General features: G+C 39.8%; 2 protein-coding genes across 7 annotated transcripts; one reads left to right on the forward strand and one right to left on the reverse strand.

Annotated features, from left to right (window-relative positions):
• Positions 1-541: 541 nt before the first annotated feature.
• Positions 542-3064, reverse strand: LOC105279881 (protein FAM8A1). 2 transcript variants are annotated; one of them, XM_011339979.3, is made up of 6 exons: positions 2903-3064; positions 2436-2639; positions 1816-1965; positions 1594-1714; positions 1171-1294; positions 542-1063 (listed from the first exon to the last, which is right to left on the reverse strand). In XM_011339979.3, exons 2-6 carry the CDS (start codon positions 2620-2622, stop codon positions 725-727), a joined length of 921 nt encoding a protein of 306 aa, XP_011338281.1. In that variant the 5' UTR covers positions 2623-2639; positions 2903-3064; the 3' UTR covers positions 542-724. The 2 variants fall into 2 exon arrangements, with proteins under 2 accessions (XP_011338281.1, XP_019887358.1); XM_020031799.2 differs by lacking the exon at positions 2903-3064 and having other exon boundaries at positions 2436-2805.
• Positions 3065-4242: 1178 nt separating this feature from the next.
• LOC105279882 (beta-arrestin-2) lies at positions 4243-25695 on the forward strand. 5 transcript variants are annotated; one of them, XM_011339984.3, is made up of 9 exons: positions 11140-13367; positions 13610-13817; positions 14028-14403; positions 14743-15036; positions 15626-15763; positions 17389-17532; positions 20262-20348; positions 20673-20819; positions 21213-25695. In XM_011339984.3, exons 1-9 carry the CDS (start codon positions 13338-13340, stop codon positions 21286-21288), a joined length of 1500 nt encoding a protein of 499 aa, XP_011338286.1. In that variant the 5' UTR covers positions 11140-13337; the 3' UTR covers positions 21289-25695. The 5 variants fall into 5 exon arrangements, with proteins under 5 accessions (XP_011338284.1, XP_011338286.1, XP_011338283.1 ...); XM_011339982.3 differs by lacking the exons at positions 11140-13367; positions 15626-15763 and adding an exon at positions 4243-4398 and having other exon boundaries at positions 21213-25692; XM_011339981.3 differs by lacking the exon at positions 17389-17532 and having other exon boundaries at positions 11147-13367.
• The last annotated feature ends 1319 nt before the right edge of the window (positions 25696-27014 follow it).

The raw sequence follows: 27014 nt of genomic DNA on the forward strand, positions 1-27014 counted from the left end.
CGCCGCAGACGGCGCCACCGATTTCCGAGAGCAGTTGGCGTACTTGCAGGTGTTTCCACGATGCATATGAAGAACAAAGGTTAGGATCTTTCAGTCACTGTAACTTTTGGAGTTGATCAAATCGGGCTTTTATTAAAATAGTTTTTATTAAAGCTTCAAATATTGTTCCATGCCCTTTCATATTTTTCAAAATCTTAGCTAGAATTGCACTTTTTTCACGTTGCGTTAGTTTTGAGTTTTAATTTCGCGCCTATGTTAGGACTGATTTTTCATTGGATTAAAAAGATGATGTAGAGAAGTGAGATAAGTTGGGTCTCTTTAGCCTAGTTGAAGTAGGAGAGAAGGGAACGTATTGTATTATACAATGGAACAGAAATGAGTAGAAATAGATTTACATATCGTGAGAGTACGTTTTAAAACTTATTAAAACTTTACGTATTCTAATTTATTGCTGCCAACGATGAAATAATATTAAAGATTTCTGAATCTCGCAACAGCTTGCACAACTAGACACGTAATCTGTACTTGAACCAAAAGAAAATTTGCAGGAACGGCTTCTAGCCGCAACGTTATTTATTTATTTATTTATTTATTTATTTATATTTTTTTACACGTATATACACATCATACACACGCATGGACCCGCACGCATACGTAGATACTAGAAGCACAGACAGTCGTTATATACACATCACAGAATTTCATGCAGTATTCGTCCAACGGATTACTGCTGGTGTATTCGGTTGTTGTTCGAATTTCTGTAAGGATCCTCCACGACAACAGAATTACAAATTAAATCGTAGCCAGTCCTATTGAACCTAAAGAAGAAAAGCGAGAAGCAAATCGGAAAGAGGAACGCCAGCACAAAGTTCTTCATCACCGATCGGCCCAGTGCCAACGGTAGGCCCAAATCAGTTCCAGGGCTCACCAGAACAATGTCCGGTTCGTTGGGACGTTCCACGGGAGTTATACTTCGACATTGCACCACCCGTAAACCCATCACGTATTTACCGGGAGTGGCACCTCCGATAAAACCATACACGCCATGTTGAAGCCAGAAGGCCTGAAATGATTTTACGAAACAAATTGATTCTCGTTTGTGCAATTAGATTTTGCAAAAGTTTCTTTGATTCGACAATCCGTTTACGGAGTCTTTAAGGTTCGCTTTACCTCGAAAATACAAACTATCACACGATGTATCACTTCTAAAACCAAAATCCCATAAGTCATCTCCAGAGCCATCTTATAATCGATACGCAGATTTGTTTGTAACAAATCTAAATCGTCAATGTCTCTGAAACAGTGTATAGTAACTATGAAAATTTTATCTAATTATAAAGCACCTAGAAAATAACCACAAATGTTGCGAAGAAAGAGAAGAATAATGATTAAAATACAAAATACAAAATCTTAAATAGAAAAGAGGGAAAGAAAAAATTTCTGACCAAATGGAAACGCAGTTCTTGAACACTTGACTCAAATTTAATCGCACAAAGGAAATCCTCTCTGTCTTTCTCCCTCTTAGTTAAATTTAAAAAACTTATGTGTTTCTATTACATAATCTATTATGCCACAATGATCGTGCATACATACATGAAGTCGAAGACGTCAATTGCGATGAAGGTGATGGAGAATTTCAAGAGAAACAGCATTGTTGAATCTATGAATTCGGCGACAAACCTTTTCCAGATCGGAGGAATACGGTACTCGTAACCTGAAGTCGATAAATATAATTCGAAAGATAGATAATTAAAATCGATGTTTTACATACAACGACCTAATGTAACGTTTCAAGTGAGATTGAGAGATTCTGACCTTCAGCTCCTGGAGGTTGGAAAGGTCCTGTCGGTTGTTCCTGAGGTCTCCTTTGTCTGATTGCTTCGTTCTGTGCCTCTGCATTTCCGATCACTACTCCTTGCCTAGTCGGCACTGTCGGTACTTCATTTGATTGGAAAGGTGCTGGAGCTGAAATCACGCCTTTCTCGTGAGGTGCAGCCTAATCGTAGAGCATTATCTCGATGATTTTTAGCTAAAATTACTCTGATTATTGTAACATTAATTAAATATAGTAGTAATCATGATATTAATTATGATATAGACATGCATAAACGCTATTATTAAATCTAGGAAAGCTGATATCTCAAACAACGTCATCATACTACGTATACTTTATTCTTTTAAATTGTTTTATGTTTCTACTGTAATCTTTTAATAACAATTTTTAACTTTAATATCAATTCTGTATAAACTCATTTCTCTACTTTTATTTTATGCGCATAATATCTTTATTCATGCATTATATATTCCGTATAATATAAGCTTGATGAAACTTTCTGTAAACTTTTCAAATGGAGATGATCATTCTATAATTTTCGACGTTGTCATTCTTCAAAGGTTTATTGTCATTTTTCAAAGTGACTCGCGCTTTTTCATACCGGGTGTCGAATTTGCAACGTGTCCCGACATCACGTAATAAGGAAACATCGCCGCGACACTCTGCCAGGCGTACGCCTCCTGGAGCCATTTTTCCAGTTTTTTGAAATAGCGTGATCTCTCCTCGGCTGGATCCAATTTACTTTCCGAATTCCGCTCCGGCGTATCATCATTTTTGTCGTCTGCCATTTTGAGTTTCCTCTTGTCTGCGAAAGAAAACAAATCGGTTCGCGACTCAATATACTCGTAGAAACTGTCAATGTCACTTAACGCTTGAAAATCTCTCTTCTTTTGGTATATGCAATTAATGAACGTAATAAGCGAGAACGATTGTTGCAACTGTCACTTCACCGATTAATTTTTTCTTAAGCTCAACTGACGAACGCAACTGTAAAATGTGCCGAAAGAAGATAAGCAATCGTGCTGACAACACCGTTTATCAGAAGTGATGGTAAACGACTTGCAGTACCTCGATGGCAATCAGCTACTACGCGTCTCTCTACCCTTGTACGTGAACGCGCTAACTATTACTGCCCATCACTGACGTGTATGTTATCAAATGGATACAATGTGATGGTTTTTACAGTCAACGTAGTCCAACGAATTTCCGTCACGACTGCTATTGGCTTTTCCCCCAGATCTGAGGCGTGGGGAAAATTCTACACTGTTGCCTAAAACGCTCGTTTGACGCGTTAATAATTAAACATGAAAATTCGGAATGTTTTTTATTCTGAGGATTTGATTTTGTGAATAAAATATTTTGTTACTGCTAATTGTTACTTTGGTTAATTGTAGAAATGAAATTTCAGATGGTTTTTAGATCCAAGTGAAAAGTTCTTAAGCATAATATATTATCGTCTGCTGATAAAAATATACCAGCGACGGATCAAAACTTTAATGCATTTCCAAAAACACAAAAGTTAAAACATTTTTCAAGATTTCTAAGAAACATATATTGTAACAATTTTTGATAATTTTCAAAAAACTGTCTTGAGAAAACACTTGCCAAAATTGAACTAACTGATCTCTGGTATTAAGTATAAATAGTCAAAACTCATAAATGGAAACTAAAAAATTGAAAATTACCTATTTTTTTAACTAATCATCTTATATTTCTGAATTAATAACCCTTAATCATATGAAACATAAAGTTTAATTTGATAACATAATGGAAAATCGAAGCAACGTGTATGTGTGTGACTTAAAGTACTTGTTTAGAATTTAAACAAACATAAATGAAATAAACTCTTTTTACATATTGTCGAACTTTTACTGTCTTTTAAAAATATATATATTCTTCTCCACTCCAATCTTGGATACCTGCTTGTTTCATTTTAAAGGCAACACCTAAGCGTGTACACGCGAGAGAACATTGCTGCTAGTAACTTTCTCATGGATTCATTTCATTGCCCCTCACTCTGGACAAGTTTACATCATCTCGAACTAAAAACCCAGGAAAAACCAAGAACCGTCTTTACCCTCACTTTCTACAGAATCCCGATGTTTTCCCTTTACTAATCGAAAACTATCCCATCATTTCATTTCAGATTCTGGACAAGTCCAAGACCCTTGCCTGCCTAGAGTTCAGGCAAAAACCTACATGAGGAGAAGTGGGGACTTTCCTCCGGACCCGAGCACGACCAGCAGGCGCAGTAGGCTCCAGTTTCTGGTCGCGCGACGTGCTCGCAGCTCCGGTTCAGTAACCACGGTGGGTCGCGGTGCGCGTTTCCGACTGATGAGCAGCCAGCCAGTTAGCATCATCCTCTTTGTGCGCGAGACCCGCCGTGACGAATAACGCTGGTGGCCGCCGTCGTAGCACGCGCGAGTGCAAGGGCGAGTTGCAGGGGTGGTCGGCGTGGGAGCGTCGCGCCGTCGCGACGCGTCGCGCCGCGACGACAGTGACAGCTCCGGATCACCCGAAGAAGAGGGTGTGGGCCTGCGGCGCGGACGACCGAGGACCTCTAGGTAAGGGTCACGGGACGGGTGCCCTCCGAGCGTCGCGCGTTACCCGGCGAACCCCCGCCGGGGAGTCCGACTTCCCGCGCTCGTCAACTGCAAATCGGCCGCGATCGAATCGACTGCGACACGCGCGAGCTGAGCGATCTCTCTTTCTTTTTCTCGCTCCCTCTTTCTCTCTTTCTCTCTCTCTCTCTCTGTTCTCCTGTGGGAACACGGGAAACGTTCCCCGTGTATCCCGAGACGCGGATTCAGGAGCTCTGAGATTCCGTCGTCGTATCCGCCGCGTCCGCGAATTGAAGTTCGGAATCATTTTGCGGAGGAATTTTGCGGACCGCACTTCTCGATTTTACGGGCGCGAAGGAAACGCGAGAGAGCGAATCGCTCCGTCGCTCCTCGCTCGTCTTTTGAGTCATTCCGACGGAACGTCAGCCAGCCGGAATTCCGGGGATACCGGCGCGACCCCGAAAAACCAGAGTGACCTGTGCACGCTCGTAAACACAGTCAGTCGTTAACCTTTGAGGGCCACCTTCCCTTTTCCCCGTTGGGTGCCCGCGGGGGCACGTCCGCGTGAGAAAAATGGAAGGAAAATCGCCCGAGGATTGAACTCGGCACTCGGATTTAAATGTCACCGGGTGAGCCGCGACTCCGAAATGCCTCGGGGAGGCATCGCCTTAGTTGATGAACGAAGACGAAGTTACGAGCGAAAATTTCACGTCTTTCTCTGATTCGCGGAGATGCCTGCGCGAACTTCACAAAGCGGTTGAAAGTACGTCTCGCATTTCAGAGACATTCTAGAGTCAAGGGTCAGATAGATTTGCGCAACAATCTCATGCATGGAACGTACACACGCGGGAATCAATCAACCGCGAGTCGAAAATAAAGCTGCCCGATATGATGATTGCACGATGTAATTGCGGTGATCATGATGTATTTCACGATGCCACAATTGCAATTACTCTAGTCGCAGATTCCTCTAGTTGTGCGCCATGCGTCTGTGGAAATAACGCGTCTGGATAGGGCTGCGAGATTACCGTCTGAAGAGCGTCCGGACCGGTAGCGATCTGTTTATGGCGTTAATCGGGTATCGCGTATCCGGTTGGAGCAGACTGATCGGAGTGGTGTGAGAGAAACCCCGTAGACTTTCCCGAAAGCATTCTGGTAGTCGCAAGAGCATCATGGATGCTGAAATTTCGGAATTTAATCTCAGAATTTAATCAGTACACCATTAAAAAAATATGTACAATTATTTATGTTTATTTATTGCGAGGATTTTGGGTACTTTACGCGTGCAATGAAATTGGAAGGCGGTTACGTAAAGTTTGCGAGTTGCGAATGCTAGTTTTGAATGTTACTCGTAGATATCCGCTGATTTTGGAACACCCTGTATGCGCCTAATGGAATGTGCGAAGAAGTCGGCAAGGAATTCCTCATCTGTCATTATAATAGACGCATCATAATAATACATTCCGAAGATCGCACGCCATTCAGACAATCCATTATCGAAGACTTCGTCTGACATCGAGCGAGTCCTCCTCTTGCTTTTACCTTTGCGTTAATTAACGCTAATTACACTGATCATTAATTAATTAATTAATATATAATGTTTGATTAATTTGCGCATGTCTCCTGACGATTCACGTGAAACGAGTAACTGGTAGAATGCCCGATTAATCTAATCGCGAGCACCTTATCGCGCGTCAGAATAAACGAATTCGGTTTATTTTGGTAAGTTATCATCGGCCGCAAATTATTAATAATAAATCGTTATCAGTTCGATGCTGATCAATACTGTGTGTTGTCGATTTAAGTTCCTCGGACCATCCACGCGTTATTACTATTAATGCATCTGTTTCGCTTTAACGCCCCTCGGGGGAATTACAGTATCAACGGAGGATCAAACAATAGTGCTCGAATGTGGCTTCATACATAAATTACACCATAATGTCAGCACATATATGCCGTACGTGCGATTTTATTGGTATCAGGAATTTTATTGCTATTACAACGACGTCGTCGTAATTCCCGCAAAGAGCGTTTGTGCGTAGATGGTGGTCGAGGGGGTGGTCGTGCGGCCGCGCGGGGAGGAAAGGGAAGAGGATTTAGATATTTGTTTACGAGATGAATTTACGGCGTGCATTCACCCGAAAGTGCTCATTTATAAAAGCACGTCGACGATGCGATGCGATGAGGCGATGCGTCGCGCGATTATCGTTATCGATGGCGAGTTCCTCTCGACGAAAGCGCACGATAACGGGGGCCGGGACGTACGTTTACCCTGTTATCAAGCGAAACATCATCAATACTGCATCCACAATCGTGTGGTTTCTGACCCGCGTATCGGAAATCGAACGGCCGGCAGGTCGACAGGTCGCGCGAGTCTATCGATGTTCTCTCGCTTTTCGCCGTCGCTTTTCCACGTTAATTGCGCAACGTGCAGGAAAATGCACTGCCGGTGCACCGATGCGTCGGCGACGCACAACCCTCTTCCAGGATTGACGATGGCTCTGATCGCTATCGGCGTTATCGGCTGATTCCGTAGAAAGATCGTTGCCGTTTATCGTCGTGATAAATCTCCTCAAGAAAGCGCGATGACGCGCGATAGACGCGCTTTTCGCCCGTTTATTTAATCTTGTTGGCGATCCAATTTCGCTCTGGCCCCTTTTGTTCCTGCACGGACGGATGACTTAAACGAATTTCTTAATCCCGTCGCGATAAGGAAGTAAATAACGAACTGCGATAAACGATTGCGCGGGGATCGAGCGTCATTATGCGTCATTAAATCTGACACGCAGTGTTTGATTAAAAATGAAAAATTAGTTTGGAAACAATCGCGAAGCGAAAGGCACGACGATTGGATCATTATTAAAGAAGTATTATTAAGTAAGCGTTACGTAAGTCATTATATAAAGCTTTGCATCGTTGCTCGTGTCGCTGTATAAACAAAGCGATAAACTTCTGAACCGGTTACCGGTTTTCAATTTGTCAGTTTTATATTCCGTCGACTTCTTTGTAGCTTTTTTTTTACGCCTCTGCATTTCACAGTTCAGAGGAAAGAAACATGAAAAAAATTAACGCATAAATGTATTATATAACATAAAAATACATTAAACATGAGAATAATAAAATAGAAAGTAAGAAACTGGCAGGGCTGCTTCATTTTTGCGCTCTTCGTGTTTCCCTCTTCTGAATTATTTCTACATTTTTCCGGTATGTATGTACGCTTCCCCGATATTTATTAAAGTTTCATACGCTCTGGATTTCTATATGTATATGCGTGCACGTGTATGTACGTCGGTCTTGTGTTTTTCCTCAATTTATCGATTCCACATCTCTGCTGTATGCCCGCGTGTTTGTATAAAGGTACTTGATGTTCTCTTCATCTGGGAGCACGTTGTTCTACACTTCTTCCGTTTACGGGGCGACGCGGCGCGAGATCGCATACGACAGCGCGGTACATTCGCAGCGATGATAAATGCACTCAGCTTGCAACGACGTGAATAAAAACGTGAATCGCGCTTTTCTTCTCGCATCGTTCATTATCACGAACTACATCTACGTCCTTGGCGTTCTATATCGATGATCGATAGCCAGATCGCTAAAGACAGACCGTAAATGAGGCAGTTTAGAGCGACTGGTTCGGTGCATAAGCACGACGTGCTTGCGATCAGCATATCGATTTAATGCTGCTCAGTAAATGTGCATTTACTACTATTTGCCATGAATGAAATTCAACAGTTTGCCGTATTCATGCATCCGTTATTTCTTCGTCGTACGCAGTTGCATAATTGCGCATTCGAGTACGATTAATGATGGTGACGTGCCAACTTTTATTATTCATCGCGGAAACTCGGAGGAAACTTTAGCTGCAAAAAGTCAGCTACATCTGCGATAATAACGTTATACAGTCAGTTGTTTTTAATTTATATAAAATTTAATTTACTTTTTATGTGTCGCGCAAGCAAGACGCACTTTACATCTAAGTGCGAGCTCGATTTTCCCTCAAGCTTATATTTCCACGTAATTTCGCTGCCGCCGAATGTTTATTTTCCGATAATTAATGTGCGACGTGTTGTTGTTCTCCCAGATGTAATTTACTCTCGTCGCGCAATTTTCTACCGTTAAAAATCGCGACCGGAGGCGACGGGATGGTCGAAGCTCACGCGCGGCAGACATTGCCGATCGATATTCGTATTCTGTGAAGTCGCGAGAGCCTTAACTTAATCCGGGATAGTTTAATCGCGCGGAATTACGCGCTAACTTCGTTAGCTCGTCCCTGCCGGCACGATTGCTCTTCGAGGCGAAACTGAAAAAAATCTCCAGCCAATTGCAACAGATCACATTTCCTTAAAATCCGACGGCCGCTTTATTTAATGGGGCGTTTCCAACTTGAACGGTTTGCAGAATCTTCTTCTATTCAGATGAAAATACGCCGATTCTGGATGAAACGACTTTCGGAATTCAAGCAATTTTATTACGTAACATTACGTATTTAATTAATTATAAAATTTTTAAATCGCATGTTAATTATTTTATTATATGCGAAACATGAGACGTTAACATTTTCAAATAAATGCAAGAAACTTTAATTCCACCGGCGATACCGCCTTCTGATAAAACTCTGTCAAGGGTATCTGGGATCGTTGGCTAGTTGGAAAAAGAGCGCGACGCTTACCTGTTGACCTTCGACGTGACATTCGATAGCTGCCAATCACGTACTAAAGCATATATCCGGATATAAGCGGTAAATGCGAATTCACTTTCAGCATGGCGAATCGATGACGAACATCCAGAGATAGACGGTCTAATCACTGAAAGTAACTATCAATAAATTCCTCGATTGCTTCTTTATCGATAGCAAGATTTTTCTATCATTATATATATATATATATATATACTTAATTAAAGTTTATAAATATATACTCTTATCTTATAATACTTACATATAATACTATAATAAATACTTATTTAACGTTTGCAAATTTTAATATCAATAACACAACTATCTCTAGGTATACACATATGTATAAATAATACATTATTTGCGAACATTAAGTAAAATATTTCTTAATCAGTTGCGAATTTGTCGAGAAACACGAAAACAAGGAGAGATCTGATAAATTGACATCGCCTTCCTCTAACGTTAAAAGGACTTGATCGCCTCATCGCGCCGTAATTTCGGGGACGATGTACACCGCAAAATAACGCGATATATACTCGTATCCTGCTACAACGTTGCTTATCATTTATCGTGAACCATCCCATCTCGCGCGACGCAAAAGCTTGCAACATGGTCCGTCCGCAATATGCGCGTTCCCGATAATAGCCAATAAATTGTGCAATATAGCGGCTCGCCCACCTCGGTCCCCACGTGTGTATATATGCGTACGCGCGCAAAGTTCCCGACACAATTTCCCGCCTGGCCGCTGAATTTCCCACGCCGTCAAAGAATGCATGAATCCAGGTCGAACGTTAATATGAAAATACGACGAGAATGAGAAATACGCCTGCCATTGGTTTCCGAAATTAAAATCACAGATGAAAGTGCCGCCCGAGAGACTGGATATATCGAGACTGGAATTTTTAATAAAAATGAAGCCTCATTTTGACATGGCATACGATTGTTTCCCGTGGAAATTGTTACGCAATCATTTCAGCGAGGAACGTGCATTAATTGTATTGAATAAATACGAATGTATGCGCTTCTGCGTTTATTACATTTAACGCTTAACAAAATCAGAGACCCATGTGGAGATTATTCAGAGTTTCGTGATGGAAAAGAAATTATTCACCATTGCTAGGCGAGTATTTACGGGACACTGTGTATATTCCGCTTCTGCGTTGACTAATGCGTGCTTCGCGTATATAACGTTATTTCCGGCAGAATCAACCTGCCGAACGTCTCGTCGTACGAAAACTGAACGTTCGTGTACGCACGGTGCGTTCATAAACGTATACAGGGTGCTCGGAAATCTCCATGTGATTTATCTAGAACGCAGAAGTCTTAACGAGACTAAGACTAATTTTTCAAATTTAATTTTTCAAACATTTCTCTCACATCCTCCGTGAATGTACAAGATATATAAAGCTCAATATAAAAAATCACGATAAAGAATACGCGTATATATTTATACAGACTCGTGTATGTGTGTCACATTCGTTATATCATGTGTCTCATATTTGTCGTGACTCACACGACATTTGTCTAATCTCAAGAGTCCCGGCTATGTATCAGCAACCGACGTCAATCTCGTTGCATTCTGATTAATGGCTCCGGAACCGCCGAGTTTCCTCGATCTGCGGGGAACTGCCGCGTGCGAGCGTGTACTGGCGACACCCGGTAAATCGAATAATGACGTCAACAGCGATTGAGCACTGTGATTCCCGACAGTTTCGCGCCCGGTTATAGAATCGCCGCTTGATGGTACAGGAGCCGCGACCGGCTCAGGATGCAACGCGAGTGGCTAGCAGCTCTCGTTTCTGCGCTTCCGTTGTCGTCCAGAGCGCGAACGGCCGCTGCGGGTGCATCGGCAAAAAAGTGCAAAAGTTGCACAACGGCGGATTGTCCGCGGAAACGATGAGAATCATGAAAACCCGGAAAAACTGGAAAACGAGCGATCCTCGAGATGGTAACTCCGATCGCTCGCGCGCGCGACCGGAAGCACAACGATCGCACCGCCGACGGACATGCTGCGCGATGTGCGCTAAATTATTTAATCTGCGATCCCTTTATCCGCTGGTTCTCAGAATCGTCCCTGCACCGAGCTAAATCTCCGCGTGGAAATGGAGCAGGATTAGAACAAATGGCACGGAACGCTCGCGAATTCGTTTTCTTCATCCGTCGATTTTCTCTCGTACTCGCACTATTGTTTCACGATGAACGCACGATGGACGGAGATCGCGGAAAAAATATTAATAGAACGCCCCGCAACACGCGCGCGCAAATGTTGGTGGGATGTAGCGTATAACGTTGCCGTTGTGAATTGATCTGATTTAACGTGGAAAACGTTATTGCCGAACAGGCGATTTTCCACCGATATAATTGTAGCTTATCAATCAGTTTATGTTTCTGGGTGCAATTAGCCTTTCTCTCTCTCTCGCGCTCGTTTGCTCTCGCTCTCTTTCTCTCGACTGTTCGATTTATGGTCGATCGCGATAACGACCGCGAGTGCCTGCTCAGGCGGTAGTGCCAAACATTTATTTCAGGGCGTGCAGATAACATACGTGTGACGTCAAATGAAACGTAAGGCGAGCTTCCGTCCATTGACCCGGCATGCAAAATTTGCCCTGAATCATTCGGAGGACTATTGTCTGCCCGGTATATAATCGCGATTGATAGTCGAGAATAACGAAACGGCAACTGGACAGTGCCTTCTCACATTTCCGTTGCATGCAAACACTCTCGAGGCTTTCAGCCTTCTTTTACATATAAAATCATTAACGACATGATTCAATGATTTTCCATTTTAATAATATCTAGATTGATTGCTGTAATTCTGCACGAAACGAAATTTGAATTCTTATTAGAGCAAACGAGGCTTGCTTAAAATTCAATGCTTCGGGCTCGATTGTCGCTCCATCATCGCGATATGCAGCTTGAGAGTCCCTGCGAATTGTGTGACGCACAGATTGATAGTAAAGCATATATATTTCGGTGCTCCGTGCGATAACATTTGGCACAATGACGTCAAATGCCTCTACGCGAGTTCCCTATTTCTTTCTCTTGAGCTAGTTATACCGACGTGATGCACGCACGATCATAAAATCTCGTACATTCTCCACTAAACATGATTAAACATGATTAAACAAAACGCGCGTTTGCTGAAATAAAAAATTATAATAAATTAGACATCTAAATCCTTCTTTTCTTTCTTTTCTCTTGTTGCGATAAAAATTAGATTGAATGACAGAATTGTGTCAGGCATCTAAGGAACCGAATAGCGGGGTATATTTATCCGGCGAAATTGACTGTTCTTCACCTTAACGTATTTAGTATCGATTCTCTCTTAAGGAAAATTTAATCAGCGATTAAAACGGGAAACTATTAAGTTAAGTTGAGTTAAGCCTCGGAAGTGCAAATTGGTAATGCGATCTTACGCTTCGATTAATTCAGAGCAAAGTTTGCTTTTAACGTTGGCACTCTGTTTAACGTTTTAATATTTCGCGATAATTGAAAACGAGAGAATTGATGTTTGCCTGCAACACGTGCGTTGAGGAAACAATCGAGAATTTCGAATTTTATTTTTCCACGGATTTTTCAGCGATTTCGTGCAGCTCGCAACATTGTTCGCGGTTAAGCGATACTCTGGTGTTACACTCACAGTGTAAATCCTTCTCGTATTACATTCGGTCATCTGTAACCGATAGCGGCACGCGGCGTGCAAAACCCCGCGAGTACAATTTATTGTACGGGCATTATCGTATTAAGAATTATATGAGCGCCGAGATTGAAATTGACATCCATTCGTCGGAGCAGTTCAGTGCAAGCTTGACTCTGTCCCGAAGAGCTCCGCGAATTTACGATATAATTGCATTTCGGCGTAATTTTCATTTGGTGTCAACAGTTCACTTATCTCGGCGGAATATATATCGAGGATTGCAAATCTACCTGCAAATTTTGTGATTTTTGCGATGATATTTTCAATAAAAAGAGAGATAAATCATTATTGCTTTTCGCGATTCAAGTTACGTAAAATAAATAATCGAACGTGTGCGTGACATGTATACATGTATAAGAAGAAAGATTCAAACAGATACCTGTGTTTAAAAAAATATGATTAAATTAAATTGAATATAATTAAATATAATTAAATTAAGTTAAATTAAATAATTTGAGGTAACTCAACGGCAGATTAAATACTGTTAGTATTCCGTGACTGCATTTATAATGCACTGTGTATTTAGTAATTAATTAATAACTATGAGATAGAAGTATCCTGTGTCGCGAAATGAGTGAATTAGCGAGGAATGTAATGGAGGTAAATTCAAAGGCAAAAGTTTTGAATTTGAATTTTTGAATAGTGGTTACATTGAAAAAAGAAAAAAAAATAGCTGGATTCTGCAATTCTGCGTGATTCCATAATTTTATAACAGTACATGCATAACAACATAATAAAGAGAGAGAATCAATATAACATGATAATTTCACATTAGGATAAATCAAATATAATGCAGTTCCTAACAAGTACATAACTTAACGTTGGATAATCTCTGTTGACAGAGTTCTGAATCGGATTTTTCGGACACTGAGGAGTCAAATGAGTTAGGGGCCAGTTCCAGGCCCGAGATCAGCGCGATGGACACTATAGATAGTGTCAATAAACGACAGGCTACTCGTGTTTTCAAGAAATCCAGCCTCAATGGAAAGATCACGGTCTATCTCGGCAAGAGAGACTTTGTCGATCACATCACGCACGTTGATCCCATCGGCAAGTATCGATCATAATTAACCCTCTTTGCACTTTCAAACGCGTAAAGCATGACGTGAGCAGACGTCTCGCGAATACATCATTATTTTTTTTAAATAACAATTATATGCAAACGGATTTGTTCAATTTCAAAATTCTTTCTTCAGTTTCATAATAAATAAATAATTTTCGCAATTTTCTCTTTCTCTCTTTCTCTCTCTGTCTCTCCAGACGGGGTCGTCCTGATCGATCCTGACTACATAAAGGACCGGAAAGTGTTCGGCCACGTCCTCGCAGCATTCAAATATGGCCGAGAGGATCTGGATGTCCTCGGGCTCACCTTCCGCAAGGACCTCTACCTCGCGGCGGAGCAAATTTACCCAGTGGTGCCGGGGACTGCACCCCCGCGGGAGCTGACGCGGCTGCAGGAACGGCTGATCAAGAAGCTGGGCAGCAACGCGTATCCGTTTTACTTTGAATTACCGCCGCACTGCCCTGCCTCGGTCACCCTGCAACCTGCGCCGGGCGACACCGGCAAACCCTGCGGCGTCGATTACGAATTAAAGGCGTTCGTAGGCGAAACACAGGATGACAAACCACACAAACGGTATGAATCATATTAAATAAAAAAAGAATCTCTTTGTTTTAAATTAAAATACGTCTCACCTGATATTAAAGGAATTTTATTTTAACTTTAACTTTTACGTTTAACTTTGAGAAAAGTATTTTTCTATTTAAAATAGATTGATTTGAGGAGAGTTCTTATTTCGAATGCAGAATTTTCCTAATACATAAGAGAAATCATTTTGTTTGTTTTTATATTATATTTAATTATGAAAATATTTTATATATTTAATTATGAAAACGTCGACTGTAATTTATTAAGTCATATCTTTCTATCGATATTATTAATTTTATTGACATTAAGTCGGGACTGAATTTATAGGAGTTGCGTAAGGCTGGCGATTAGGAAGATTATGTATGCGCCGTCGAAGCAAGGCGAGCAGCCTTCGGTGGAAGTCAGCAAAGAGTTCATGATGTCCCCGAACAAGCTGCATCTGGAAGCCTCCCTCGATAAGGAACTCTATCATCATGGCGAGAATATAGCTGTGAACGTTCACATAGCGAATAATAGCAACCGGACTGTGAAAAAGATAAAAGTGTCGGTTAGGCAGTTTGCGGACATCTGCCTGTTCTCCACAGCGCAATACAAATGCACCGTCGCCGAGGCCGAGAGCGAGTGAGTATTCCCTAGCTAGTTATCTTCCGCCCTTTATCAAGGGCTCCGACAATACCACATTCTGGCGAGAAATGCGTCACGATAAACGGCTAGTTTAATATAAGAGACGTGCGGTTTGATGATAAATGTGAAAGTTACAAGAACCGAATTCTAGTTGTTTCCATTTCCATAAATCAAGTTTTCGGTAATCTTAAATAAAATATCTTTCGAGTTAAACTTTTAAGAAAAAGCGTCAAAAAAGTATATCTTTAATTTCAATTTTGTGGATTAAAATTTTGTAAATCTAGGTATTACAAAGTGAGAGGATCTTTCTTACTTTGCTTGTTAACCGTGACGAGACTAACCGATGGATCATAGCTGAAACTTTTTGATTTAACACACGATTAATTCAGCGTTGTTAATGATCCGTGATCCAAGATCACGTCAGTCGGCCGGTTTAAAGATTTCCGGACTCGAAAGGTCACGCGCACTTGGCCAGTTTGAGCTTCGGACTGTAACGAAAGTTTTAGCGATTAAGCACGTGATGGCGCGGTAACGCGCGATAATCAGGACTGTGACGAGCAGGAAAATAAGATGATTGCACTGGCAGTATAGGGGTATCGCCAGGATTCACCCTGAGCAAGGTGTTTTCTCTAAGACCGATGCTTGCCGAGAACAAAGACAAGCGGGGCCTTGCTCTAGACGGTCAACTTAAACACGAGGACACCAATCTCGCGTCTAGCACAATGTGAGTGCGAGATCAAGAGCTCGCTATTTCCCACATTATTATCTCTCACATTCTTCTCTGCCAGATTACTGGAGGAAAAAGAAAATACGATGGAGGCTGGAATTTGGCCAAATGGCTCGCGTCGTTTCTCGCTAGTTGTAATCACGACGATATCTCGCGTAGCGAACGCACGCGCTTTATGGGAACTCGCGTCGTGTCCGAGTGCAATAAAAATGAAGAGCAGCGGTGACGTGATATCGAATTTTTCAGAACAGATGAAGTTACTGAGAGGAAAGTCGCTGAAAGTTAGAAAAGTACTCTTTTTGGCGAATGTTTAAACGGTTTTGACAGAGTAAAGCAAGATTGAAGACTGGATCGAAACGCGATCCAGAATGAAACTTTTTAATTAAATCAGATTAGTTTATAATCTGCTTTATCTCTTAAGCTTTATGTGTTAGGAGAAACATACTACATTTTTATTAATAGCGACATGCGCAAAAAAATAGTTTTGGGCACAGAATATAATAACATGATTAAAATGAGTTGCTTATGGACTTAAAACTGCTAAGATATATAGAAAAAGATAAATAGAATAAAGATTTGATTTGTTTGCACTTTATTCAGATATTATAGTTTCTCATTCTTATTTCGATCTTTATTTCTTGCGCTTAGCGCATTAGAAAAAGAAATAAATTACAACAACCGAAATGACAAGCCTCTTTCCAGCCTCTTGTTTTGATTTTTATTTTCTTTTTTTTTTTCATTGATGCAAGAAAAGTGGAATGGCAGTATTTTCTTGAGTATTTTGCTGGGGACTTTTAACGCGGTGGCCTGTAATTACGTATGAATCTCGATCGGTGGTGGTCTCAATCCCTCCGCAAACCCTCTCTCCGCACACATACACACCCTCGTCTTTCCACCCTCTTCTTCTCCACGTTTCTCCTTTTCTCTGTTGAGATTTCTGAATCGCATTTGTCCCGCCAAACCTCTTCGAGTCGTTTCTGGATCCCTCAAATGAATTTTTCTCCACATAAACGTAAATGTTTCACACTCTGTATATTTCCCTCGGGCACTGAAGTACAGGATTGTCGAGCTCTCGCCTTACATATTCTCGTCTATCGTAATCGTAGTGTGTATCGCAGTGTAGCGCACAAGCTGATATATCGTGTTACCTCATGATGTGCGTGCGTGTGTGTGCAAATGTATGCGTGTTACGATGGAGAGAAGCATATTAATTTAATCTATTTATTTATTTATCCAACGTTTCGCGGTTTGGATACAGAGGTGCATTACATAAATGTCGGATTAATATCAAGTGATAATCAGAATATTAATATGAGCGTTATGCCGAGTAATATCAAATAGCTTTTATATGCATTTACAATAATATTAAATGGAATATCTAAAATTTATATTTAGGCAGATTTATTTTTCGATACAGCTAATATTAGATATCGATAATATTGAGAGGGTACGCGAGTACTTTTTACTGACTGCTGAGCAATTTTTACTGACGCTGACTGTCGAGTACTTTTTATCGTGTTTTGCCGATGGCGGTGTTAATTTTATGGATCGGCCGGTGCGAGATTTCGGTCCAGCACGTGGCGCGCCTTGACACTCATGCTGGTTGTGTGTTCAAATGTCAGGGAGGGATGCCCAGTGGGTCCGGGTTTCACGCTGAGCAAGGTGTTCACCCTGACACCCCTCCTGGCCAACAACAAAGATAAATGGGGGCTCGCCCTCGACGGCCAACTCAAACACGAGGACACCAATTTGGCGTCCAGCACCCTGTAAGAACGCGATGCCTGAACTTGAGAGCCTGCGACACGCAGACACGCCTAGCTATCGATGTGTCGTATCGCGTTTTAGTCGCGCATTTAGCGCCAGGAAAGAGGAATTCCGAGAATCATGCCATACAAAGTGCAAAAGCTCGAGATTCCGCAGTTTAATGAATGTAATACTTCATAAAATGACTTGTGGACAGCGAAATTCCTGACTGTTCCATTTCTTGTGTATTATGTAATATTTTCTTTATAAAACTATAAGATAGTATATGCAGTGAAGAAGCAAATAATTTCTGAGATTGATTTTGTTAACGGACATTAAAGTAAATTTCGTTTGTGGACTTAAAAATATTGATTGCACAGCTGAAAGATTTTAAATAAATATTTGAAAGAAATCCTGAGTGTATGTTATAAAATATACAAGAATATAATAAGAATATACAGAGTGAGGCACCTAAAACAGGCCACATGAATATCTCGGCTGTTATTGGTGATAGAAAAAAATGTGTCAGACCAAACTTGTATGGTTTCGAGGGACACATAATTTGTTCTAAATAATTTTTTATTAGGTGGACGCGTAGAAGTCATATGACGGTCAACTTCGTTTTTTTAAATGGTATGATGTTTTTTTACGTACCATCTAGTGGAGCGTTTGAAGATGCGCACATTGATCTACGGGTCAAAATCATTCAAGGTCACTGAAGGCTAAAATTTCTAAGTGCTAGAACTTTTTCATTTCTGAGTTTACGGTATTTTCAATAGCAGAGAACTCTAGGCAATATAAAAAATAATGATATCATCAACTCAGAACTTCACGGAAAAGAAAAAATTTCTAACGGCTAGAACTGTTTCATTTCTGAATTTACGGTATTTTCAATAGCAGAGAACTCTAGGCAATATAAAAAATAATGATAACAACAACTCAGAACTTCGCGGAAAAAGAAAAAATTTCTAAGGGCTAGAACTTTTTCATTTCTGAGTTTACAGTATTTTTAATAGCAGAGAACTTTAGGCAATATAAAGTAAATTATTTTCCCTTGCAGTTGGCCTTCAGTAACCTTGAATGATTTTGACCCGTAGATCAATGTGCGCATCTTCAAACGCTCTACTAGATGGTACGTAAAAAAACATATCATACCATTTAAAAAAACGAAGTTGACCTTCATATTACCTCTACGCGTCCACCTAATAAAAAAGTATTTAGAACAAATTATGTGTCCCTCGAAGCCATGCAAGTTTGGTCTGACACATTTTTTTCTATCACCAATAACAGCCGAGATATTGAGGTGGCTTGTTTTAGGTGCCTCACCCTGTATAATAATATAATATTCTTGAGAGAATATTCTTCAGTAGATTATCTCCCAAGAGTTGCACGCATAGAAAATATTTAAATATTTAAAGAAAAAAGTGTTTTTAATAAGATCAATATACGTGGCTCAAACGTACAGCACGCGTACGTTTAGCGCTAAATGCGGGACGAAAATGCGAGAGGGGGCAGTTATTTACACGTACGTGTCGTTCACGCACGCAAACGCAGCCGCTCACGCCTGTTGGGAATTCCATTTTCGTCCGCAGTGCTTTTCACGTGATGGCCGGAAAAATACTTGTTGGCTGCCTGCAACAAAGCTTTCCTTCAACGATCGTACGATCGAGACGACGAGCGAGTCGGCTCGATCACTCTCGAGCGACGTGTAATTCTATTTTGCGAATCTCGCACTGAGGCTCATCGGAACTTCCTGCCGTGTTGCGTCCTGAATTCACTAGATTCAGATTTACGTTTCCCCGGAGTTTCAGAATTCAACAGGTTGCATCGTGCACATCGTGCCGCAGAGTGTAAACTCTAAAATTCTGAACCTTGGTACTCGTGGAAGCTGAGATCCGAGAGCTTTCATCCTTTCGATCACTATTTTGAATTTTCGTTTTGCTGGTAAAGCTTAAAACTTTACTCTGTAATCGTAGTTTGGATGTCCAGTATTGGTTTAACGCGATTTAAATAACGATAGTTTCATTATTATTGTAACAAAGTTTGCAATTACATGTCAATAGTGCATTTAGCATTTTGTTATTTCTTATAGTATATTCAATTAAAAATTTAACAATTCTTAAGGAACTGGGACATTTAAAATAATTCTATAATATATAATGATTAGAACTATTATCGCGATACAGTATTAAAGCTATTTTGCGTAATAGTTATAACAGTTTGCAATAAAATATTTCTTTATTATTTACTTTTCTTTTAACAATAGAAATTTTGCAAACATATATAATGTATATGATGTAATGATGCCGAAAGGATTAAAGAGCTGGAATCTAGGAGATCTAGGATGCAAAGTACCTGGAGCAAATTATTTAATCAAGATCCCATCTTCCCTTTGCTTGTGCTTGCAAACATTTCATCGCCACCGCATTTGTGCTTGCATAGAGAAATTAAACCTTGCTTACGTCCACCGCACAGTTGTAGATTTATTACTTCGTCAGAGGATATATACGTAATTACTGCCTCACATAAACAAATGTTATTAAATGTACAATTAATTAAATGCTGCTTGCTTGCTTGCTTTCTTGCTTTTTCTTAATTCTTAATGAATCATGTTAATCCGTATCGTTCTTCCTGTTGTTTCCTCTTGTTGCATGATGCAGTTGCACAGCTAACTCTGCATGAGATTTTACGTAGTATTAATATTATTCCTTGGCGATATAATATTGACGATGACGACGAATATCATTCGCAGTGTGGTCGACCCGTCACAGCGCGAAAACCTCGGTATAATTGTCCAGTACAAAGTCAAAGTGAAACTTTGCCTTGGCGCCTTGGGAGGGTAAGTTTCAATATTTAATATTTCAATTTGCCAATTTTCCCGTATTAGCGCGTTTGGATCGGAGAACTTAAAATAAAAGAAAATCCTACAGTTTCTTTATGTATTTTTATGCCTATGAGGGCTTCGTCAACATCTAAAGAGTTAAGATGCATTTGTCAAGTCCTTTTCTTCCTCGTAGATTTAAGAGTTCATAAAATTGTTTCCATTTCTATTTTTCTGAGTGTCTATAGAATAAAGATTGTTTTAAAGGACTCGAAGATTTCACAGCTTCTAGAAACTATTGAATTCTGCATTATCTGATGCTATTATTGTTTGAATCAATAGTGAATTAGTCGCGGAACTGCCCTTCATCCTGATGCACCCGAAACCGGAAGAAGAGGAACCAGTGCCGTCCACAGCTCGACCAAGCCCTACGCACAAAACTGACAGTAGCGAAGTTTCGCTCGACACGAACCTCATCCAATTGGATACGTGAGTAATTCAAAATACAGATCTTAATTTAGGATTTCTTGTAATTTAGTCTACTTTATTCATTTCTTATAACGTTTGTTTAGAAAATATATATTTATAGTAGAGATATAATAAAAATATATTTAAAAAATCTACGTATATATAGCGAGAAGAAAATATGGAATATTCAAATCTCATGAGCAATATTCACAAACATTTCTTATTTTGATGCAAAATGTCATTAATCATTAATAAAAAGTCACTCTTGAGAGAATAAAATCTGAATATCTCTTAAGTTATTCGATGTGTGTGTAAAAAATAAAAATTTAGGGATAATTATCTTCATCTGTTTAAGAAAATTTAAAAAGAAATGCAGTTTTGGGTCACTTTGTTAATTCTTTTGGCTGTTTTCAGAGAGGCGGACGGCGACGACGATATAATCTTCGAGGACTTTGCTCGTCTAAGGTTGAAAGGCGAAACAGACGCCTGACCGTGTTCCACCGACGCCTTACGTCTCGATTCACTCGATCATGTGACCCTGACGCCACCATGTCGCACGCAAACCGGAAACCGCACGACGTTGATGATGCCAATAGCGACGATGTCGCAGCAACAAACTTGAATAGTTCGTTCAAGTTTGTCGTTATACTCGTATTTGCTATCTTCGAACGCAAAACGTTGTACATTTTGATCGTTCGGGACACTTCAAAATTTAAACGTACAAAATATGAAAAGAATACGAAAAAGATTTGAAAATTAAAAAAAAATTATTAGATAAGACAAAAATCCTGTGAGCTGTTCACGTTTTTGTGAGCAACTTTAGATTTTCATGTTGTCTAAACAAATATCACATGTACTGGAAGTGGCATCACGAGAAAATCTTTTTCTCAACAATCATTTTTACTGATCATCGAAGAGACGGAGATTGCATCGGAAGTAAAAGTTTCCCTAAAGCAAAACTGTACGTTCGTGTTATTTTTTTGTTTTAGGGAGGAGAAACTCTGCGCATTGTTTATCGAACAATTAGATTAGAATAATCGAGCAACAACTAATTAATTGTTTTGTATTTGTCATTTGATCGTGGTGATATTGATTTGCGAGAGAAGTATGACGCGTTGCGTGGTTGGCATTCACGAATCTTTCATTAACGTCGTCGCCATTTCACGCTTTGGCTCTGAAAGCGAAGACTGATTTCACGAAGAACATCCAAAAATCTAGCCAATAACGTATTTATTGTAAAACTCTTAATAACGAATCAAAGCGGCTGCAAGGTGTACAATTCCACATTTCGCTACGTTTTATCTTTCAACCGTCACGAATAAAATTCGCAGTTAACCTGATCATTATCAGCTAATCAATTGCGCTTCAATTTAATAAACATTAATCGCTAATCAATTGCTGACAAGCACATTGCCATTTAATTCAATTAATTAGCGATGAATCAAATATCGAGTTCCGACACGAAATGCGAACACGCGAGAATCTTTGAGTCGGGCGGCCGCTTTTAGTGTTCGCAATTTGTCAAGCACGGCCAGTACACTGTCTTTAAGTTACACCAGCGTAAGAAGTAGGCTTTTATCGCTTTCGAATCACCGATGTTGTTTTATCAATGCAAACAATAAATACGTATATTATTGTGTGTGCATCGCATATTATCGTTTGCGCAACACAGCAGTCAAGCTTTAACGCTTTTTCACTCCTCGTGCAGGAATTTCGCGGAGTTAGCGCGAATGACAGTCAAACCCGAATAATAACTAATTGATTGCAATTTAGTTGCTACAAAAGAATTACGTGTTACGTAATTCGCACGGAAGAGAAGTAGTTGCTTTGTATGCTTATTCGGGGTAAGATGCTGCAATACTTGGACCTGGTCCACGACAACGAGGATGGGAAATAATTGTCCCGCGAATCCATGAGGGGTGAAGATTTAATACAGTCCATTTAGACGTGTTTAACGCAATAATTTCATCGCGTACTCGCCAAACTGTTGCGCGGATAATGAAAAGATGGCGTTCGGAGATGTCAATTCGTAGGTGTATTTATGGATAATTTGTAGAACTTATCGGTAACACTGTAAGATTTTGTAATATTAATCCACTGCACGTCCTCTAATTCGACGACCACTCAATTAAACGATTCAGTTGATTGGCGGTCGCAACGTTCAATCTTAAATATCGACTTCGATCAGCTCGCGATCCCGGAGACTGCATCGAGCATTTCGATTCTCGTGCGTTGCAATTAAATGTCGTGTGTACATTTCCGACTCGCTCGTATTTAAGGTGAATCGTTCAGCAGTTTGATATCGATTGCCTAATTAAACCTCGGACGTGAAGTTCTTTCCGCTGCAACACGACGAAACTCGAAATAATCGTCAGACGAGCCTCGCTATAAGCAACAACGTCATGATAAATCGTAAACGACTGCATCTCGTCACTTTTGTGAGAATTCCTGTAAAGTCAGATAACTCTTGTCTGAACTCGAAAAGCCAGTTTTATTTATCGTTTTGTTCTGCATATAATTATTATTTAATGTATCATTTTATTTTTCGTATAATTTTTCGGTAATTATTTATTTAATCTAGTTATTGTGTTTACGTGATTATATGAGTGTGGTGGTATTATATGCAACATGTAACTTGTTAAGTCTCTTAGACTTTAATAATGGATTTTTACACACATACGTTAAAGATGACGAGATACATTACTGACTATTGATTTGTAAATCTAAAGAAAGTCAAGTCAACGATGAGGGCGATTCACGTTGGCAACGAAGATTAATTAACGGCGACATTAAGTAAAATGATGCGAGTTGCAGAAGCATAAAGAATCTGTAAGCAGCATTGTACATGTATATGTATATATATATACACACGGGAGGCAATGGAAAAATAGTATTTTTTATTACTTTAGCATTTACAAACTGTATTTAGACGAGATATAATCAAGCGTGTGTGTTCTCGTCGCGCGTTTATTTCACGTTTAAACGCGCGTCGTGAACATGACCGTATCTCCTCATACCAAAGCAGACATTTCCGTTTTCTGAAAAAGATGCTTCTTGGAAAATCGCGAGAGTAAATTATATTTAAAAGGGACTTTCCCTCCAAGAAAATACGATTTTGCATAAACACTTATTTGTTACTGATTAAATTTATATAAAAATTTGTAATATATAAACAGAAATTTATAATTTATCAATATAAATTCAATAAATTGTAATAGAGCATCATAAATCATATTTTATTTCTAAGACTTTCGTACAACGATGTTATTTTCATTTTCAAGGCAATTAATACGATAATTAGAAATAACGATTAATCATGTACCACTCGTGTACTCAATTAATTATTTCATTAAGCACGCAATTAGCAAATTGCCTGGAAGGTCCCTTCATCTTTTCAACTGCTCGCGAGTTAAGCAGAAACGTGCATGTTCAACGAACGTAGCTATTTAATTAAGAGATAAAACTTGAAACGTCGACACTTCGATTATCGTTTTAAACGAGACTTGTTATCGACGCGTATGAGTGTGTACATGCGCAGGCTTGTACAATGAGAGTATATTTTATATTCGCCTGCGGGCGCGCGCATATTTTTTATATGATCGCAACGATAGGTCGTTAACGTTTTTATTGTCATCCGGTGGAGAAAGAATCACAGAAAAGGATTACACCGCACAAAACCGAAGAGGAAGAAGAAGAGAGAGAGAGAGAGAGAAATAATTAAAAGTCAATAAAGGGTGCCGTCTCTGTAACTGTAATACTGAGATTGTTTTCTTGCAATGTGCAAAACCATGTGAACAAGATTACACAAAAAATACGCCAATTTTATCGAATTTCGATCGTTCCATGAGACGCATTGTTTTTCTACATACACACGCATACACACACGCACAGAAACTCGAATTGTAATTATTCTGCTGTATTACATACGATGCATGTAAAATCTACTATTGATACATGATACCGGATATCGCGTATTTGATATTTTGGCAGAGAGAGAACCTGGAATCTCGAACCTTTTTGAATGTAACATTTTTATGCGAGATTTTTTGAGACGCTCTATATTTAATGTCATCGCGATAAGAAAGGCAGATGATCACGCTTCTTTAATGTGAAAGACTTCGCACGGGGTAGCTCACGTTTCTCTCCTTCGTTTCGTCGAGAAAATTACATTTCCGTGCAGGTAGAGTCATTGTAGTTAAACGAATTCGACAAAAATTGTGGACGCGCCGTTATCGAAACATATTTGCATCGTTCGATCGTAGGACAGAAGTGATTAATTAATTGCACCGTGCATAATAGTAGATGGTATAAGTTAATGGAATAAAAGAGTAAAAAAAAAGAAAGGAAGGAAGGAAATCGAGAAGAAAGAAGAAAAAAGAGATTACGCGCTCATCCTGAGAGTGTATCTATAATTAGTATAATCGAGTTGATGTGTACAAGTATCGTGATTCGTTACAGCTGTTACACGTCTAAAGCGTAAGAAAAAGAGTGAGAGAGAGAGAGAGAGAGAGAGAGAGCGAGAGAAAGAGAACGAGAAAGAGAGAGAGAGAGAGAAAACGAAAAGGTCATTATTGCTGAGACTTGTACATTGCATTAGGGGCGATTTATTTATTGAAGCTGCGCGTTGTTAGTTAGCAACAAAGTCGTGTGTCTCGTTCATGATCGTTCGTTGTTCATTCGTGAATAATCCGTTTTGTATGTAAAAGAGATTACAAGAGAATTAGTAAACAAGAGAGAAAGAGAAAGAGAGAATGCGCGCGAGAGAATGCAAGTGTACGTGTGTGTAAAGTAAATGGCACGGAGTAAATAATGCATAATATATTGTATATGTAAAAATCGTGTATTCTCGTATTGTAACTAGCTGTAATAATTTAATAAATCCTGTATATCGAAACTGTATACTTCGCACGTTCCTGCTATTCTGTTCAGATTGCGCAATTTTTGTAAATTATTCTCCTCTCATTCAAAACGCTTGCATTAATATTTATTGACCAAACAACATGGTAAAAATATTAAATATGATATAAAGGTAAAGTTTGTTGTTTAAATTTGATATTGCCACGAACTATTAGATTCTTCGATAATAACATAAAGCAGCGCGCCTTTTGATATTGAAATGAGGATTCCGCAGAATTTCTCTTCAGGCCTTCTGTATTATTTCAACATTATTACACACACAATACATCACATGAATTGCGCGAACTAAGTTTGAGCCTTCGGAAGCTAGAAAAGTTCTTTAATTAAAGAAGTAACGTGCAATTAACGGGGCGAATCGACGGAAAGCCTGACTTGACAAAATTAAATACTCCTCTTCCTGACGAGAACGCGTCTTTTTCCCTTTTTCGATAAATTGCTAAAACATTTAACATACCCAAAGTTGTGACAAGAACTTTTCAAAATGTATAATTTAACGACAATATATTATTTACATGTATAAATGCATAAATATCGATTGTATAAAAATGAATACAAATGTAACTATGTATCTAAAATATTATAAAATGTATAAAAGACACCCGCGGATGCGTTTAATGCAAGTGCTTGAAGCGGACATCAGATTTGCCATCAGATCGAATCTCATAATAATACCACGATTAACAAATAATGCTAAACTAATTTTAACAACTACCTCAATTTTAACTTTGAAATTAACTCGAGCGCACGAATGAGGAAGATATTCAAATCCCTTCCGCAGTTTTCAAAGTAATTTGTAAACTGGCAGTCATGGGAGAGGAGGTGGACGAGGAGGAGGAGGAGGAGGAGGAAATAGGGAGATGTGGGCAGAACTCCCGAGGTAAATTCGCCATTTCGTTCGAGCGGAAACTTTATTCAGATTCAGTCATGCTCTGCTGCGAATTCCAAATTGCGGATTTTACAAATATACACGCCGTGCGAAAAATTACGTAAGGGAAAGACAAACAAAAAGAAGAAGAAAAAGCGAGCGGAAAGACGAGCGTCTAGGACACGAAGGGGCGGAATTACGTGGCAGAAAAGAAGAAATCGGTCAGCGAGGAAGAAATAAGGACAGGTCGGCGATAATGAGAAAGGGGTGGAGCTCTGGGGAGATGAAGTGGGAAGGGAGAGAAAGGCGGAAACGAAAGAAAAATAAGGAAAAAACGCGCCTGCGGTAAGACAGGAGTGACAAGAAAAGGGAAGGAGGGAGGGAGGGCGAGAGGTACATCGAGAGGGACGGCGCGCAAATTTTAGCGCGCGTCG

Source organism: Ooceraea biroi, chromosome 7, assembly GCF_003672135.1.
Source record: "Ooceraea biroi isolate clonal line C1 chromosome 7, Obir_v5.4, whole genome shotgun sequence".
In the NCBI taxonomy this organism is placed as follows: Eukaryota; Metazoa; Arthropoda; class Insecta; order Hymenoptera; family Formicidae; genus Ooceraea; species Ooceraea biroi.